Source organism: Aotus nancymaae, unplaced genomic scaffold, assembly GCF_030222135.1.
Source record: "Aotus nancymaae isolate 86718 unplaced genomic scaffold, 86718_ANA_hifiasm-v0.15.2.pri h1tg000030l, whole genome shotgun sequence".
NCBI classification, from domain to species: Eukaryota; Metazoa; Chordata; class Mammalia; order Primates; family Aotidae; genus Aotus; species Aotus nancymaae.
This window is the reverse complement of record NW_026988443.1, coordinates 31,751,153-31,767,876: the sequence shown is the minus strand read 5'-3', so window position 1 is coordinate 31,767,876 and position 16,724 is coordinate 31,751,153. Positions and strand designations below refer to the sequence as shown.

The 16,724-nt window shown below is 42.7% G+C and overlaps 1 protein-coding gene and 1 long non-coding RNA gene across 3 annotated transcripts in view; one reads left to right on the top strand and one right to left on the bottom strand.

The window, feature by feature from the left end:
* The window catches only part of ADAMTS18 (ADAM metallopeptidase with thrombospondin type 1 motif 18), a 152,722-nt gene extending 136,486 nt beyond the window's left edge, over window positions 1-16,236 (top strand). For both annotated transcript variants that reach the window (XM_021672612.2, XM_012437523.2), the window contains 5 exons: window positions 2,964-3,168; window positions 4,826-5,008; window positions 6,305-6,517; window positions 8,676-8,823; window positions 14,309-16,236. In XM_021672612.2, the coding sequence (XP_021528287.2) occupies window positions 2,964-3,168; window positions 4,826-5,008; window positions 6,305-6,517; window positions 8,676-8,823; window positions 14,309-14,424 (865 nt within the window). In that variant the 3' untranslated portion in view covers window positions 14,425-16,236. The remainder of the gene's footprint in view (window positions 1-2,963; window positions 3,169-4,825; window positions 5,009-6,304; window positions 6,518-8,675; window positions 8,824-14,308) is intronic.
* Window positions 1,596-16,724, bottom strand: part of LOC105706875 (uncharacterized) — a 55,185-nt gene continuing 40,056 nt past the window's right edge. Inside the window, exons 2-4 of the long non-coding RNA XR_001104945.3 lie at window positions 8,632-8,811; window positions 7,053-7,300; window positions 1,596-6,544 (exon numbers count right to left, since the gene is read on the bottom strand). This is a non-coding gene — a long non-coding RNA (uncharacterized LOC105706875). The remainder of the gene's footprint in view (window positions 6,545-7,052; window positions 7,301-8,631; window positions 8,812-16,724) is intronic.

Here is a 16,724-nt window from a genome sequence, read left to right as displayed (position 1 = left end):
ATCATCTTAATGAGTAGTGTTTGGTTTGTGGTGATGCAATCATATTACACAATCTTTATATATATATATACACACACACACACACACACACACACATACATATACATACATACACACACACAGTTTTTCTCATAAGTAATAGTGTATTTGTCATAATCACTTGGGGTCTCAGCTCTTCAACAATCCTGTATGCCCGATTCCCAACCCAGTTTTTCTCTCAGGCTGTGGAACCAACTGTATCATGAACACTAAGAGGAGAAATAAAACTAGGGGAGAGGGGCTCCATGGATTTTCCTCTTTTTGTAAGAAATATGTCTCTAAGAATTATTCCAACAGCTTTTAGATATGAACCCAACAGTGTGACTGAACCTTGTGGAAACTTTGTAGTGTTTACGTACATGTAGGAATAATCAATATGCTTGAATAGCAAGCTGACATTTTCTGATTTTGAGCCACCTTCTCATCATTGGCTATTCCAGCCAACCAAAGAAAGGAACCCCATTCACATGTACTTACATGGAAAGGGAGAGAGCCCAGGTCATGGCCAACTCCTAAAATTTCCTTGAGGACTAACATGTAGGAAAGCAGAAGCAAATTTACTGGCTATCTGAAAGCAGAACAGCCCCTTGTAATGGCTCTGAAGAGTGGCAGTGGTAACATGGCTAAGATCTTCTGCTCCCTCCCTTTTTCATCAGCCCTATTATTTATTTTCTGGTATTTTCTGTTGGAATATGGGGCTATTCGAGGACCATTCTTATGCAAAGATAATAAGAAGGGTTTAGACTCTTAGAGCTATATGGATAAAGGAATTTATCTGTGCTAATTCCTTTATTTTCTCATGCAGCAACCATGTCATAGTGCACTTACTCTGTGCCAGGCCCTGAGCTGTGAACTGGGGGACAGATGAATAATGTGAAGTTCCCACCATCAGTGAACCCAAAATCAAATGGAAGAGATGACTATGTAAAGAAATAATTGACATACAGTACAATCTGCTAGTGAAGTGTTACGTATTTTAAAAAAGCTGTAAGAGATAAGATGGACAGTGAAGGTATCTGGGCTCTAAGTTAGGGTTGGATGAGGGCGAGGTTAGATGGAGAATTAGCCTGAGGCTCACAGGTATGTTACATAGAGTCTATTTGGGCCAGGCACAATGGCTCACGTCTGTAATCCCAGCACTTTGGGAGGCTGAGACAGGCAAATCACTTGAGGTCAGGAGTTTGAAACCAGCCTGGCCAACATGGTAAAATCCCATCTCTACAAAAAATAATAATAATAAGCCAAGTGTGGTGGTAGGTGTCTATAGTCCCAGCTACTTGGGAGGCTGAGATGAGAATCGCTTGAACCAGGAGGCAAAAGTTGCAGTAGGTCACAATTATGCCACTGCAGTCCAGCGTGGACAACAGAGCGAGAAAAAAAATAAAATAAATCTATTTGTTATGTCCTTGTTAGCACTGTTACAAACTCATCATAGTTGTCACAAAAAGGGAAGACACTTGAATTTGGTACACAAAAATGCCATTTTATATGCCAATGTTGAAGCTAATAATTTTATTTATATATAATGTGTTATATATATGATTATAATTTTTATGTCTTATTTTAGGATACAAATAATTGTACAAATAGTATTCTATTTGATATCCTTAATTGAATAGGATTGTGACGATTGTTTTAGGACACATATAATTCTAGAACTCATGCTAAATTCTCTGGAATTAATTTCACATATCTGGCCTCTGTGGGAAACTAGAGGAAAAAAATTAGAGCAAAAAATACATGTGGTCTTATTGATGTCTCGTTACTTAAAATGATACTTGGAATCTTTGTAATCCGAGATCAGTTTTAAACATTGTGGCTGTGACAGAAAAGGGGTAACAGTCATCTGTGGTGCATCTTTTTAATGCTAGGTCTTTAAATCATTGAACTTCAATTAATCAAAAGTAGTTATTGAAGAGGTTAATAGTTTCAATTGATAACCATATATACCAAGTCTCAGATAGCTATTAAAAAAAACTGGTCTGGCCTGGCACAGTGCCTCACTCCTGTAATCCCAACACTTTGGGAGGCCAAGGTGGGTGGATCACCTGAGGTTAGGAGTTCAAGACCAGCTTGGCCACTATGGTGAAACCCCATCTCTATTAAAAATGCAAAAATTAATCAAATCAACAGGAAGTAAAAAAAAAAAATTAGCCGGGCATGGCAGTGTGCGCGCCTGTAGTTCCAGCTACTTAGGAGGCTGAAGCAGGAGAATCACTTAAACCTGGGAGGTGGAGGTTGCAGTGACCCAAGATTGAGCCATTGCACTCCAGCCTGGGTGACAGAGCAAGACTGCATCTGAAAAAAAAAAAAAACTGGCAAATTTTAAAGAATATAAGGGTAGGTATCTAACTCATCAGTAAATTTAGGTGTAATCAGAAAAGAAATTTGGGGAAGTGTAACCGCCCACGTAAAAATATCCCTGTGAGACCTTCTCTAAATGTACCCCTCTCTTCCATTAGCCTCATCATTGTATTTGTGTTGACTTCCATTGCAGCACTTACCAGAAAATATTGTCTTTATTTGGTCACATACCCATCTCTCTACTGTTACAGGCTCCTTAATGCTGCTCCCATAATTTTTCCAATCCTAATGCTTAGGAGAGTCCCTGACACATAGTAAAAATCCCAACAAATTTGACTCAATGAAATATGCAGATTTTTAAGTGACATGGATTTGTTCCCATGCAGAGGCAGGAATGTATTTTTCTGTAGAACTGTGGGATGATTAAATGTGATTCCTAATATCTGGATCACATTCGTATAAGCCTCTGCATCCATCAAAGAACAATGTGTACAAATTATCCTTATTGGTTCTGAAATTGATCTAAGGTTTCCGTAGGTGGTCCACCTTTCACAGTAACTGCTTTGGAAGTTATTATACAAAGTTTGGCTTCATTGGAAATATTTGTTTTGCTCTGAAAGCTGGATGCCAGGTGAATGGAGTGCATGCACCAAGTCCTGTGCTGGAGGCCAGCAGAGTCGAAAGATCCAGTGTGTGCAAAAGCAGCCCTTCCAAAAGGAGGAAACAGTGTTGCATTCTCTCTGTCCAGTGAGCACACCGACTCAGGTCCAAGCCTGCAACAGCCACGCCTGCCCTCCAGAATGGAGCCTTGGACCCTGGTCTCAGGTAACAGGAAAAAACTTGGTGGTGTTGGTGTCGTTCCCCATGAAGGTCAAAGTACAGGTGTCTTTGCTCTCCAAGGGGCTCTTGGCTGTTTACATCTTCATGGGAATCAGCATTTTAATTAATGTTCTTTAGGGAATCTGAAGTTTCAGCACCCCAGAGCTTCTAATCCTCTTTAGAGGTCCAGAAATTAGAGTACGGGGGCCATTTGGGCCAGACTCGTGAGCTCAGCTAGAAAGGATTCTAGTGTCAGAAGTTTGGCGTAGAGACCTGGCTACTGAATTCTTCAAAGCAAATGGAAAACATATACAAAGAGTGAAGCATAGAAGAGAGATTTAACTCTTACTTCAATGGGAAAGAGGTGAAGTTGGAAGCATACAGAGAAAAGCAGGGTATAAAGTTGGCTATGGTGACAAATTCTCAGTGAAAGCCATAACATTTTAAAGTTAGAAGAGTCATAGAACTACCTGTCATTCACAACTCAGAATTCCGTCTAAAGCAAAGGTTCTCAACTGTGGGTGAGTTTGCCTACCAGAGGACATTTTTGATTGTCACAGCCTGGGGGGAGATGAGTGCTACCGGCATCTAGTGGGTAGAGGTGAATGGCCTACACAGCTCCTTACCACAAAGAACTGTCTGATCCAAAATGTCCGTAGTGCTGAAGGGAAGTCCTCCCCTACAGCCTGCCTTGTATTTGATAGCACAGCTGCTGCTAAAGCATGGCTGGCAAACCAATTTTAGGGAAGAATGGAAAAAGGGCAAGAGTTTTCGCACTCGAACTATGAAGCCAGGTAGCAGCCACTGATGACAGTTGTGCTGTGTTTTCCTTTATGGTATATTAGATCCCAGAGGGTGCTGCTTTCTGATTAATTTCATTAATATACTATCATATCCCCTACCAGAGGTTAGAGTAAGGCTTTTTAAAAAAAAAGTTAGGACATATCTTTTGCACAGGGGTCCCCAGGCCATGAACAAGTACCTGTTTGTTGCCTGTAAGGAACTGCGCTGCCCAGCAGCGGGCAGGCAAGCATTGCAGCCTAAACTCTGTCTTCTGTCAAATCAGTGGCAGCATTAGATTCTCAGAGGAGCTTGAACCCTCTTGTGAACTGTAGAGGTGAGGGATCTGGGAGATGTGTTCCTTATGAGAATCTAGTATCTGATGATCTGAGGTGGAACAGTTTTATCCCAGAAGCACCGCCTCACCCTGCCCATCCATGGAAATACAGTGTTCTGTAAAAGTCGTCCCTGGTGCCACAAAAATCGGGGACCGCTGTGTTAGGGGAATAAAGGGTCAGGAGGGAGAAAGAATATTACTAAGCTTGTTTAGGGGTTCTTTTAAATTAGAGAATGTATTCATTTATAGCAGAGGGTAAATCTAAATAGAATATGGTGTTGAGTCTAGTCTGTTTTTTCCAGTTGGGAATATAATTTACAAAAAGAATTCAAATAATTGTTTTAGCCAAATATATATGGTGAGTATGGATAAAGGGAAATTGAAATGGGGCTGGTTAAGTAGACATCATAAAAAGAGCTTTAGTTCATGGAGTTTACCCCACATTTCACATATTTAGTATAGTTTCTTATTTTTTTTTTAAAAACATGGCAACTGAAACCTAATGAGAATGCAAATGGAACTTTGATTTTTTTTTTTCTTCTCAAGTGTTCCAAGACCTGCGGACGAGGAGTGAGGAAGCGTGAACTCCTGTGCAAGGGCCCTGCCTCAGAGACCCTCCCCGAGAGCCGGTGTACCAGCCTCCCCAGACCCGAGCTGCAGGAGGGCTGTGTGCTCGGACGATGCCCCAAGAACAACCGGCTACAGTGGGTCGCTTCTTCGTGGAGTGAGGTATGGTTTAGAAGTCACTGCTGGGGGTTTTCTGAGATGCTCACCTCACCTGCTAGCAGCTAGGCTCACAAAAGGCCTTCCTGTTGCACATATTTATACCCAATGCCTGCTAATTGCCATTTCTGCTCTCCTGAGTGCTTCACCAAACATTGCTAACCCCCACATTGATCAGGCCTATGCCTGGCTGTGGGGGGACAAGACTTCGTAAAGCACACAGAGAAATATGGATAAGGTATGCTAAGTGCCTTGATAAAGTCTTCTTTTGTGGGGAACTCAAGGTTCACCCAAGCTAGACTTCAGGATGAACCCTTATCAGAAGAGACTTTCTAGGGAGCATGGCCTCAGATGAGCAGGAATCAAAGCAAAATGGGAGTTGGGGGAAGGTTGTCCCAGACAGAGGGTGCAACCTCTACAAAGGAGTGGTGATCGGGGACTGCACATTGAGTAAAGAAGAGACATGGGCTGGGGTGGAAAAGTTCATCAGGACCGATCAGGAGGGGCTTAGGTGACACACTAGAAATAGGTCTTACAAATATTGGGGAGCCAATTTATTTATTTCTGAGACAGGATCTTGCCCTGTTGCCCTAGAATGCAGTGGCACAATCTCAGGTCACTGCGCCCTCCACCCCTGGTGATCTCCTACCTCCCACTAGAGGCATGTACCACTATACCTGGCTAATTTTTGTAGTTTTTGTAGAGATGTGGTTTCACCATGTTGCCCAGCCTGTTCTCAAACTTCCGGGCTCAAGTGATCTGCCTGCCTCAGGCTCCCAAAGTGGCGTGATTACATGCCTGAGCCACTGCACCCAGCCTAAAAGGATATTTTTAACCCTCATCATGTTAGCTCCTCTGTGCAAGAGGTTGGGTGAACATAAAGGGCAATTATTTGCTGTACAGTGGTTCTTCCCATTGAGCTCTTAATCTTATCTGGCCCTTACCCTCCTCGTCTCAGATTCCTAACCCATCAGGCCTTAGGTAAACCTGGACCTATAGGTATGTAACCCTCAACCTGGAAATCCTTCTGCCCATCTTGTCTTTCTCTTGGACTCTGTCTCACACCCATGTAGCATCTCAAAGTCCGTTTTTGTTTTATGATGCTCATGATCTCTGTGATTTTGGGAAAGGCACTTGAGTTCTCTGACCTTTGGTTTCCTTACGTATAGTATGAGGTACTTGGCTGCTGTGTCTTTAAGATCATTGAGTGAGTGTGGTTGACCTTATGTCAAACTGCATCATCTGCTCAGAAGATTTGACCATGGGGCTCTGCACTTTTCCACATCCTGTCTTGGCTCCTAGTGTTCTGCATCCTGTGGTTTGGGTGTGAGGAAGAGGGAGATGAAGTGCAGCGAGAAGGGCTTCCAGGGAAAGCTGATCACGTTCCCAGAGCGAAGATGCCGTAATATCAAGAAACCAACCCTGGACTTGGAAGAGACCTGCCACCGAAGGGCTTGTCCAGCCCATACAGTGTACAACGCGGTAGCTGGATGGTATTCATCACCATGGCAGCAGGTGGGTCCAGGCAGATTTAGGAGGTTTCTATGCAAATGAGATGTGAGAAAATGAGGCATGCAGCAAACAGTTGCTTTTAGTCAGTTTATGGTCATACAAGTGAGACAGCTAAGGGCTCGGGGTTTTGAAGGTAGAATGGGTTTCGTTCTTTGGCCAACTCTGTTCCTGTGGCCCTGGGCAGTCTGTAAACCTCAGTTTTCATTTCTAGAAAATTAATATCTGGCAGAGTTGATTTGTTGTCATTCATCAGAAAATGTATGTAAAACACTTAGCCCCAGGCCAGTCATACCCTGATGATATTGGTCATTGCTGCTATTGAAACTACATCTCGAGTGTTTTAGAAATGCTGCTCACAGCCTTTACTCATTTGGTTCCTACATCATGTTTCTGAATAATGTAAGAGCTAATATTTGTCAAGCCATTACTATGCATGGTGCTAAGTACTTTACATGCGTTTCCTATTCCTGGGTAGTATGGTCCTTGAAGCTTAGAGTGTCAGGCAATTCAGCCAAGGGCACTCAGCTTTTAAACTTACCAGATGCTAAAGGCACCCTTCTTTTCAGAAGACTTGGGTTGAACTTTGGCTAGGACTGGTGTGTGATGCTAAGTCTGAGAGAGTATTATGTCCTCAGGAACCCAAAGCTGTGTTGTGGTCCTTCCAGCATTCCAACCAACAGATGTTGTCACACAGCTTTTCAGAGGACTCGGGTGTGCCCATCTCACCATTAATCACAGGGGCCGGGTAGAGGTATACATACTGTGTATGTATCTATTCAGGAGGATCTGGAAACCAAAACATGGATGAGAGGAAAGGAAATTAGCATGATTGTCTCTGGGCAGGCATTGTGGTAGCTGTTACACATACTGCTATGGATTGTTTTTTTAATTGACTCTTAGAAGATAATTTAGATTAAAAGAGGTCAGCAAACAGCTGCCAGCAGGCCAAATCTGCTCCCCTAGTATCTGCCTGTGTTTTATAAATAAAGTTTAACTGGAAGGTAGCCATGCTCATCCACTTATATATTGACCGCAGCTACTTTAGTGCTACAAAGGCGATGAGGAGTACTTGTGACAGAGGCCACATGCCTGTACAGCCTGAAATATTTACTGACTATCTTGCCCTTTACAGAAAAAATTTACAAACTCACTCACTCATGGTTTAGATCATTTGATAACAAGAGTTGCCCTCAAGGAACTCATGTTTTAATTGAGGAGACAGAAACTACAGTAAATTACAATGCATATGTACATTTTTAAAAAATGCAGTGAATTGTTAAAATAAGAAAAGTCCATTTAAAGGGCTACATTTTTTCCTGGTTATTGTTATGAAATATGTTTATATTAATTTTTCATATGTCTTTCTGGGAAAAAGGCAATTACTTCTCTACTTGTTTAATTGCACAGTGACTCACACCTGTAATCCCAGCACTTTGGGAGGCCGAGGCATGCAGATCACAAGGTCAAGAGATCTAGAGCATCCTGGCCAACATGGTGAAACCTCGTCTCTACTAGAAATAAAAAAAATTAGCTGGGCATGCATGCCTATAGTCTCAACTACTCAGGAGGCCGAGACAGGAGAGTCGCTTGAACCTGGGATGTGGAGGTTGCAGTGAGCCGAGATTGTGCTGCTGCACTCAGCCTGGCAACACAGCCAGACTCCATCTCAAAATAAAACAAGCACCAGCTCTATCATGCCAACTCAGAGTTGGGCTGGGCACCGAGCTAATTCCAGAGCTGTGTCTGACCATTTCTTTCTCTCCTAGTTTTGAACTATCTCCTTCACTACTGCAGCTGCACAGATTGTCTGGAATTCTTTAAATGCTGTGATTAACTCCCTAGATGTGTCTGTATTTGTTTCTACATTCTTAGAGAAGCTTCTGTATTTCTGGAGCTTCTCTTCTTTATGAGTCACTTAAGTGGGAGACACATACTCTTGGGCTAGATAGATAGTGTTTGCCTGAAACCCTTCTAATCAGATCAAAGGGCTCTCACTTGTTAGGATAGTTGCTGTGGACTCTAAGCCTATGTGCCTGGCTCCAGCCAATCTGTTTCATCAGCAGGCATCTTGGTAATGTCACGGAGCATGGGAATTCCTTCTGTTTGATGTCACTGACCTCAGCAGAGTGTTTCTGACTTCTTCGTCTTCTCTTTCCTGCAGTGCACAGTCACCTGTGGGGGAGGGGTCCAAACCCGATCTGTCCAATGTGTTCAGCAAGGCCGGCCTTCCTCAAGTTGTCTGCTCCATCAGAAACCTCCGGTGCTACGAGCCTGCAATACAAACTTCTGTCCAGCTCCTGCAAAGACAGGTAAAAGGCGCCATGCTCCAGTCAACTTTACTAGTCTCTAGATAATTTTTTCAAAGCCTACTTTGTTTGTTGTGCAGCCTGTGGCATTGTACAACTCTAGCGTGAGCCATTTGCCCACAGCCCGTGACAGTGCTCCCTGGAGTTGTACAAGGCACCACTCTGGGGACGTTCCTGTCCAAATGATCTTTTTGAGACAAAGTCTTGCTCTGTCACCCAGGCAGGAGTAGACAGCTCACTGTAACCTCCCCCTGCCTGGTTCAAGTGATTCTCCTGCCTCCCGGGTAGCTGGGATTATAGGCATGCACTACCACACCTGGCTAATTTTTGTATTTTTAGTTGAGACAGGGTTTCACCATGTTGGCCAGGCTGGTCTCAAACTCCTGACCTCAAGTGATCCACCCACCTTTGCCTCCCAAAGTGCTGGGATTACAGGCACGAGCCACATGCCCAGCCTGTCCTAATGATCTTGTTTGCATGAGTCAGAAGGGAATATTTAATTTCTGTGTTAACACTCTTTAGCCATTATTACTTTGACAATGGAAACATAAAAGTGAACAGGAATACCCCTCAAGGAGCTTATATTTTAATGGAGGAGACAATTTAAGTGAAATGCAGTGAATACTGATTGATAGGAAACTGAAAAGTCTGACTAAATTGTACCATTCTTCACTGGTCTAACTTACTTATTTTAAAGTAGTCTGACCAATGCCAGGGAGTATTTTTCAGCCTCATCTGCTTTCCTCGTGCTAAATAATCATTTTCTAGCATGTAAGTGCTGGGTTTTCTTTTTTATCCAATCACAGCTTTTCTAAGACTATCCAATCTCTTATCCTACTTTTTCTAACTTGTGGCAAATCAGATTCAAGACTCTTACTTACTGGATTTTCTATCTTGTTGTCACTTTTATCTACTTCTTATTACAGTTTTAACTCTATGCTCAGGCATCAATTTTCTATGCTCTGCTCTCTTCTTATATCATCTGAAACCTGAACAAGACCAAAAAAATTAGCTCTTATAGCAGTTACTGAGAACAAGTTCATCCTAGTCCATGCTGGGGTACTACATAGAGAGGAAATGAGCAATAGGTCATGTTTTTCCAGACTCTGTCCTCCTTTCTTCACTATCAGGGATTTCTCATTTCTACCCTTTAGTTAGATCGCCAAAGATTCAGCCTAGAAGGCCACAGGTATCCCCAAGGACAATGGCCAATTATGAAGTTGCCCACCAGTATCTCCTGGGCAGGATGGGGAGGTGAGGAGAGTCAACATACATGTATGGCCTAAGACGACAGGGAGGCCATTTGTCTTATTGTTTGTTCACCCTGTACTTAATAAGCACACTGGACATACAGTAGGTGCTCAATAAGTCTTACATGAGTAAATGAGTATATGGCTAAATATATATGAGTATATGGCTAAATAAAATTTAGCCATATACTCATATATATTTAGCCATATACTCATTTACTCATGTAAGACTTACTGAGCACCTACTGTATGTCGGTGCTGTACGTCATTCAAAGCAAAATCACTAAACACCTGCTGTATACCTCTAGCACTCTTCTACAGATAAAAGAATAAAGCTGGGTCCTGTTCTTAAAAGAAAGCTACAACAGAAAATGTAAGTGGTGGAGTATTCACAATGTTACAGTGATGGTCAGTTCTCCTTAAGTTGCTGGAATGAGGGGAGTCATAGGGTGCATATGAGAAAAGGCTTATTAAAAGAGGAGCTTGGCTGGGTGCAGTGGCTCATGACTCTAATCACCACACTTTGGGAGGCTGAGGATCACCTAAGGTCAGGAGTTTGAGACCAGAGTGGCCAACATGGTAAGACCCTATTTCTAGTAAAAATACAAAAACTAGCCAGGCACGGTGGTGGGCATCTGTATTCCCAGCTACTGGGGAGGCTGAGGAACCTGGGAGATGGAGTTTGCAGTGAGCCGAGATCGCTCTGCTGTACGCCAGCCTGGGCGACAGAGTAAGACCCTGTCAAGAAAGAAAAGAGTAGCTTCCCTCTGTACCTCTTGGCTGAGTCCAATCCCTTTTGGAAGAATAAAGGATACAACAAACCCAAGTATGTGTTCTGGGCCAAAAATGTGGGCTACAGTTTACTAAGTGGAGGATTTACTCCCATTCCCATTCCAAGTATAGGGATGATGGCATGCCTAAATTACTACCCGCTTGGCAGAGTGCATTTTCTGGCTTTGAGTTTTCAGAAAACATTAGTGAGCAGTAAGGATGCCCATGGTAACACAGTCAAGAAGATTCCATTCCTTGACTCTTCTCTGAGACCCCTATTATGGGCCAAGCACTCTGGTAGGCACTGTGAGGGTTTCCTCCCCTCATGGAGCTTATACTTGGGTAGAAGTTTCTACCCATTATAGTCACTTAAACTGCACCCTAGATTAGACCATTCTGCCCATGGTGGCATCATCCTGTCTTCCAGTGTCACCAAACAGCTTTGCTGTCCCCCAGACTCCTGCCCATACTGACTGCCAGTCTAGAGGCATTCATTATATCCCATCATGAGGGTGTGGTGCCTTATCTGGGTGTCTTGGTTGGATCTCCACCTAGGGAAACCAACCTTATGACTGCACTGTATATATTATATGTAAAATTCTCTTCAGGGAAAGAGAGAAGGCCCTAAAGCAGTGATACCACCCAGAGACTTGTGTCACACTGCATTGAAACTGGTTGTTTACATATCTGGAAGCTGCGTGGGCTGCAGACTAGTCACTAAGTTGAGGATGACCAGGCACTCAGTACTAATTCAATACTAATAAGCCAGTCCTCACAGAATCCCACATCTTCAGATGGGATCAGGCAGCATTGCATGGTGGAAGGAGCAAGGACTGTAAAATCATAAAAATAGAGTTGAATCCACAGTAACTAACTTGACATGTAATTGCTATGGAGCTTTGGGCAAGTTTTGAACTTTCTGACCATTCATAAAACTGGGAAGTAATGCTTACTTTGAAAGATTGTCGTGAATATTAAAGTAATTCAGTTTTTATCACATTTCTTTAGTGCTTACTATGAACCAGACACTGTTGGGGTGTCATTACAAAAACAGTAACCAGCTAAACAGGCACAGATCCCACCTTCTGACAAGCTTGCTTCTAAATGGAAACAACCAGTAAACACAGTGTGACAAAGTAAAGTAGCAGGGGTGAGAAGATAGGAAAACAAGTTTAGGTTGTAATGATTAGGCAAAGCCAGGCCACTTGAACAGAGACCTCAAAAAGGGTGAGGCGCGTATGGATCTAGAAGGAATGTTCCTGGCAGAGAGACAGCAAAGAGGCAGGAATTTACAAATCTAATTCAGGAACACCACAATGCTTGGAGTACAAGAAACAAGGTGAAGAGCAGTTAAGCAATACATGAACAGTAGTACTGGGGGCCCGGTCAGTCAGCATGAGGACTTCAGATTTAACTCTGAGTACAGTGGAAGCCTTTGAGCAGACGAGCAATCTGATCTAGCTTTAGGAAGATCACTGGCAGTTAAGTTGAAAAAAGTGCAGGCTGCCTAGAGTAGAACAAGGACTTGTCAAGTCTTTGTCCGTAAGCAGATGGAGGAGGTTCCGCTAGAGCAGTGGCAGTACTGAGACCTGGATGCTGGGTGTGTTTCAAAGACTGAGCCAAGAGTATCAGCTGATTGCATGGAGAATGTGAAGCAAAGAAAGGATTCCAAGGTCATCTTCAATAGAGTAAATCAAATACCTGACTCACCGTAGACGCTTAAACAACCAGCTGTTAGTAATTATTATAATCAAAAGAGCACTTCTACTGATAGCATAGTAATAACATCTCACTTCTGCTTCCTGGCTTACATGAACGGGATGTGTAAAAAGACATTTTAGGCAGAACAATCAAGGCTTGAAGAACCAACTCTAGGCATTTCCGAATTATGCATAGTAGAGACTCTAATTTTTAAGTCAAAACTGTGCCTTAAGAATACAGCAAAATGGGGCGGTGGCTCACATCTGTAATCCCAGCTCCTCAGGAGGCTCAGGCAGGAGAATCGCTTGAACGCATGAGGTGGAGGTTGCAGTGCGCTGAGATGGCGCCATTGCACTCCAGCCTGGGCAACAAGAGTGAAACTCTGTCTCGGACCAAACAGTGAAATGACTGGGCCCTTGCTCCTAAAACATGCACTTATGTTTACATACACATTCACATGCATTTTCTATCTCCTGAGGCTCATCTAAGTACGAATTCCTGATGTATAGGGAAATAATCACATCTGTCATGTTCGTTGAGCAACCAAAGAAATTAGGAAGGATTGGTGTTGACTTAAATTTATTTACTTGCAAACTGGCTGAGATTGACTTAAACCTACATAGAATGTTGGTGACCCCGCTTCTTAGGTTAATCTCAGCCAGTTTGCATGCAAATTCAGGTGGCTTGACTCCTAATATATCAGGCTCTTTGCTCCTGAAATTAAAGTTCATGGACCAGCAGCACTAACCTCCCCTAATGCCCACCCCCCGACAGCCCTTCTGAATCAGAACTAGTGGTTTAACAAAATCCCTAGGAGATTGCTGATGCACTGTATTTTCCTGCACACACAATTCAGTGGTGGCTCCCAGGCTGTATACGGAGGATCAGACATTGATCTTGGATTAGATATTACTTTTTTTTTTTTTTTTGAGATGGAGTCTTGCTCTGTTACCCAGGTTGGAGTGCAGTGGCACTATCAGGGCTTACTGCTACCTCCACCTCCCAGGTCCAAGCCATTCTCCTGCCTCAGCTTCCCACGTAGCTAGGACTACAGGCACACGCTGCCATGCCTGGCTACTTTTTTGTATTTTAGCATAGATGGGGTTTCACTGTGTTGCCCAGGCTAGTCCTGAACTCCTGAGCTCAGGCAATCCACCCATCTTGGCCTCCCAAAGTGCTGGGATTACAGGCGTCAGCCACCACACCTGGCCTAGATACGACTTTTTTAAAAAGGAAAATCATCTAATTTTGCTAATGGTCACAGTCCTTTCTTGGCATCTAAATCCTGCCCTATCTCACTCCCCTACCCAAGTCCCAATGTGTAAATGTGTAATGGGAAGAACCACAAAGAGGCACAAGGGAGGTGGGCCCAAAGTCTTTGTTCTGTAGCCCCTCACCTTAAGAAAAAGGATGAGAGGGCCTGGTGCAGTGGCTCATGCCCATCATCCCAGCACTTTGGGAAGCCGAGGCGAGCAGATCATCTGAGGTCAGGAGTTCGAGACCAGCCTGGCCAACATGGTGAAACCCCATCTCTACTGAAAATAGAAAAATGAGCCAGGTGTGGTGGCACATGCCTATAGTCCCAGTTACTCGAGAAGCTGAGACAGGAGATTTCCTTGAACCCTGGAGGCGGAGGTTGCAATGAGCTGAGATTGTGCCACTACACTCCAGCCTGGGCAATAGAACGAGACTCTGTCTCAAAAAAAAAAGAAAAGAAAAAGGATGAGCACACTAGGCAACATGCTAAATGTATTTTCTTATTTTAGAGGATCCATCCTGTGTAGATTTCTTCAGCTGGTGTCACCTAGTCCCTCAGCATGGTGTCTGCAACAACAAGTTTTACGGAAAACAATGCTGTAAGTCATGCACAAGGAAGAGCTGATCCATCATGGTGTCCTCCCCAGTGCCTTAGGGCCAGGGGTTCACCTTTCAGCCCCTGGGAGAGACCAGCTGCCTTTCAAACCAGGAACTGAGCACTGAGAACCATTTGTGAGCTGCGGCTGTGAAGGAGCCAGCTCTCAGGAACAGACAGGTTGCCACCAGGCTATTTCAACTGCCCAAAGCACATGGTACTCTGAAGCACTTGAAAATGGGAAGCGACGACAAATCTAACTTAAAAAATATCTTTGATTTGCACTGTTATATGCAAGAAGTGGTGAATCACACTGAGATATGTCGATTTTGGGAGACTCCCTTTTGAACTTCAAAGCATTCAATGGCAAAGACATCTGTTTTTAAAAGGTCCTTTATGACTTCAGGTCAAAGACTGAGACTCAGAACAATCAAATCTGGATGGAATACCTTGCCTAACTGCTGCGTGGAGTTCACAGTTTGACTAACCCTGTGAACACCCAAGCCAGGAGTTCTATGAGAAGCCAAATGGTGCTCACAATTGTGCTTGCTGCTGGACTGGCAAGCTTCATGTTATGTTTATTTGGTGTGCGTGTGTGTGTTTATTATTTTGTTTAAACTATATTCTGTTTATAGAGAGTCTCTAAGACTAAAATTAACAACTTGAAAAGTATTCCAAGGAATATTATGAAAATAGGGCAAGATGGGCTATTTAAGATCTCCATGTAATTGAAATTCATGCAAGAAAACAACTCATAGAAAAGATACATATGGATACCCTTCACATGTTATCAACCTTATAACTTTTGGTGCTTGCTGAATCAGTCCATGACACGCTGCAGCCCACTCTTTGGGAACGAGACTTGGCAAGATATGCATTTCTGGTATTTACAAAAACTCTAGGAGCAGCAAAGCGGCAAAATAGCAGTGTTGTGAGGGAGAGGGAATCATCATTTATAATGCTCTGTACACATATTATCAGAGCTGCTTGGAAAATTAAAGGCCACTTGTGGCTTTTTCCTACCAACTGATATGTTTAAATTTACCGTAGGATTTAGTTAACAGCAAAAAGAAAAGAGAAAAAGAAGGAAATAGTGGTAATAAAAAATCCATCTGTCTTCTTGCTATGTTAATATTAATAAATCATAATATGCCAAGACCCTTTACTAAGAGCATTTTTAGTCATCAGAAGCCAGCTGTTGGTAGGTATTAATGAGTCTAAAACTGTTCTCAATTGAAAAAACACCATGCTATTTTGCCAAAACCAAAGTAATTATAAGACTGTGTCCTCCTGTAATTTTTTGAGAAGTGGTTATAAAGGGCATATTTCCTTAATTCTACTTTATTCCTCAACTTCTTTGATGAATGTAACCCAATTTTACTTCTTTAAAAAGTCTCAATTCAAGCTGGATTACCCAGCTCAGCATAATCAACTAGACCGCGGTTTGTTAAATTTAGCAGCATACTTTGTTCCCATTCTAATTAAAATCATGAGTTCTTGAATCCCAGAGGAATCATACTTAGGAACTTCTCTCAGTCTGCAGGGCGTGGCCTAAAGGAGTGGCCATTTCGTCAACAGGGAAACTGACAACAGTCCTCTACCACAACCCCCTTGCCTTCCGAAAAACAGCAAGTTATTTGTTTCTTTATATAATTATCATTTTATTTTATGTAAAAATTAATTTATTAATAGCCTATTACATGTTCTCACTTGCTTCTCTAAGTAATATTAATTTTGAGAAAAAATGTGGAATAAAACCATGGATTATAGAGAAAAGTCAAAATATATGTGTAATATTTAATTATTTTTTAAGTTTTATAATAAAGTATTCTGTTTATCTCTAACACTTGTTAAGTTCTTGAATACGTTAGTGACAAGTCAGTCATTTCCAAGGTTATTTAACTATATACATGTTAATCAGGACTCTTAGAGAATGGTTGGGTGGAGTGGTTCACCTCTGTAATCCCAGCTCTTTGGAAGGCCAAGGTGGGCAGATCACCTGAGTTCAGGAGTTCGAGACTAGTCTGGCCAACATGGTGAAACCCCATCTCCACTGAAAATACGAAAAATTAGCCAGTAGTGGTGGCGCATGGCTGTAGTCCCAGCTACTTGGGAGGCTGAGGCAGGAGAATCGCTTGAGCCTGGGAGGTTGAGGCTGCAGTGAGCCGAGATTGCGCCACAGCACTCCCCCGCTGGGTGACAGAGTGAGACTCTGCCTCAACCTCAACAACAACGACAAATCTTAGAGAGTAACTTCACTAGGAAGAGGAAAGATAAGCTATTCACTAATTTATGATTTTTCTTGTTTGCCTATGAAGAAATCAAAGTAT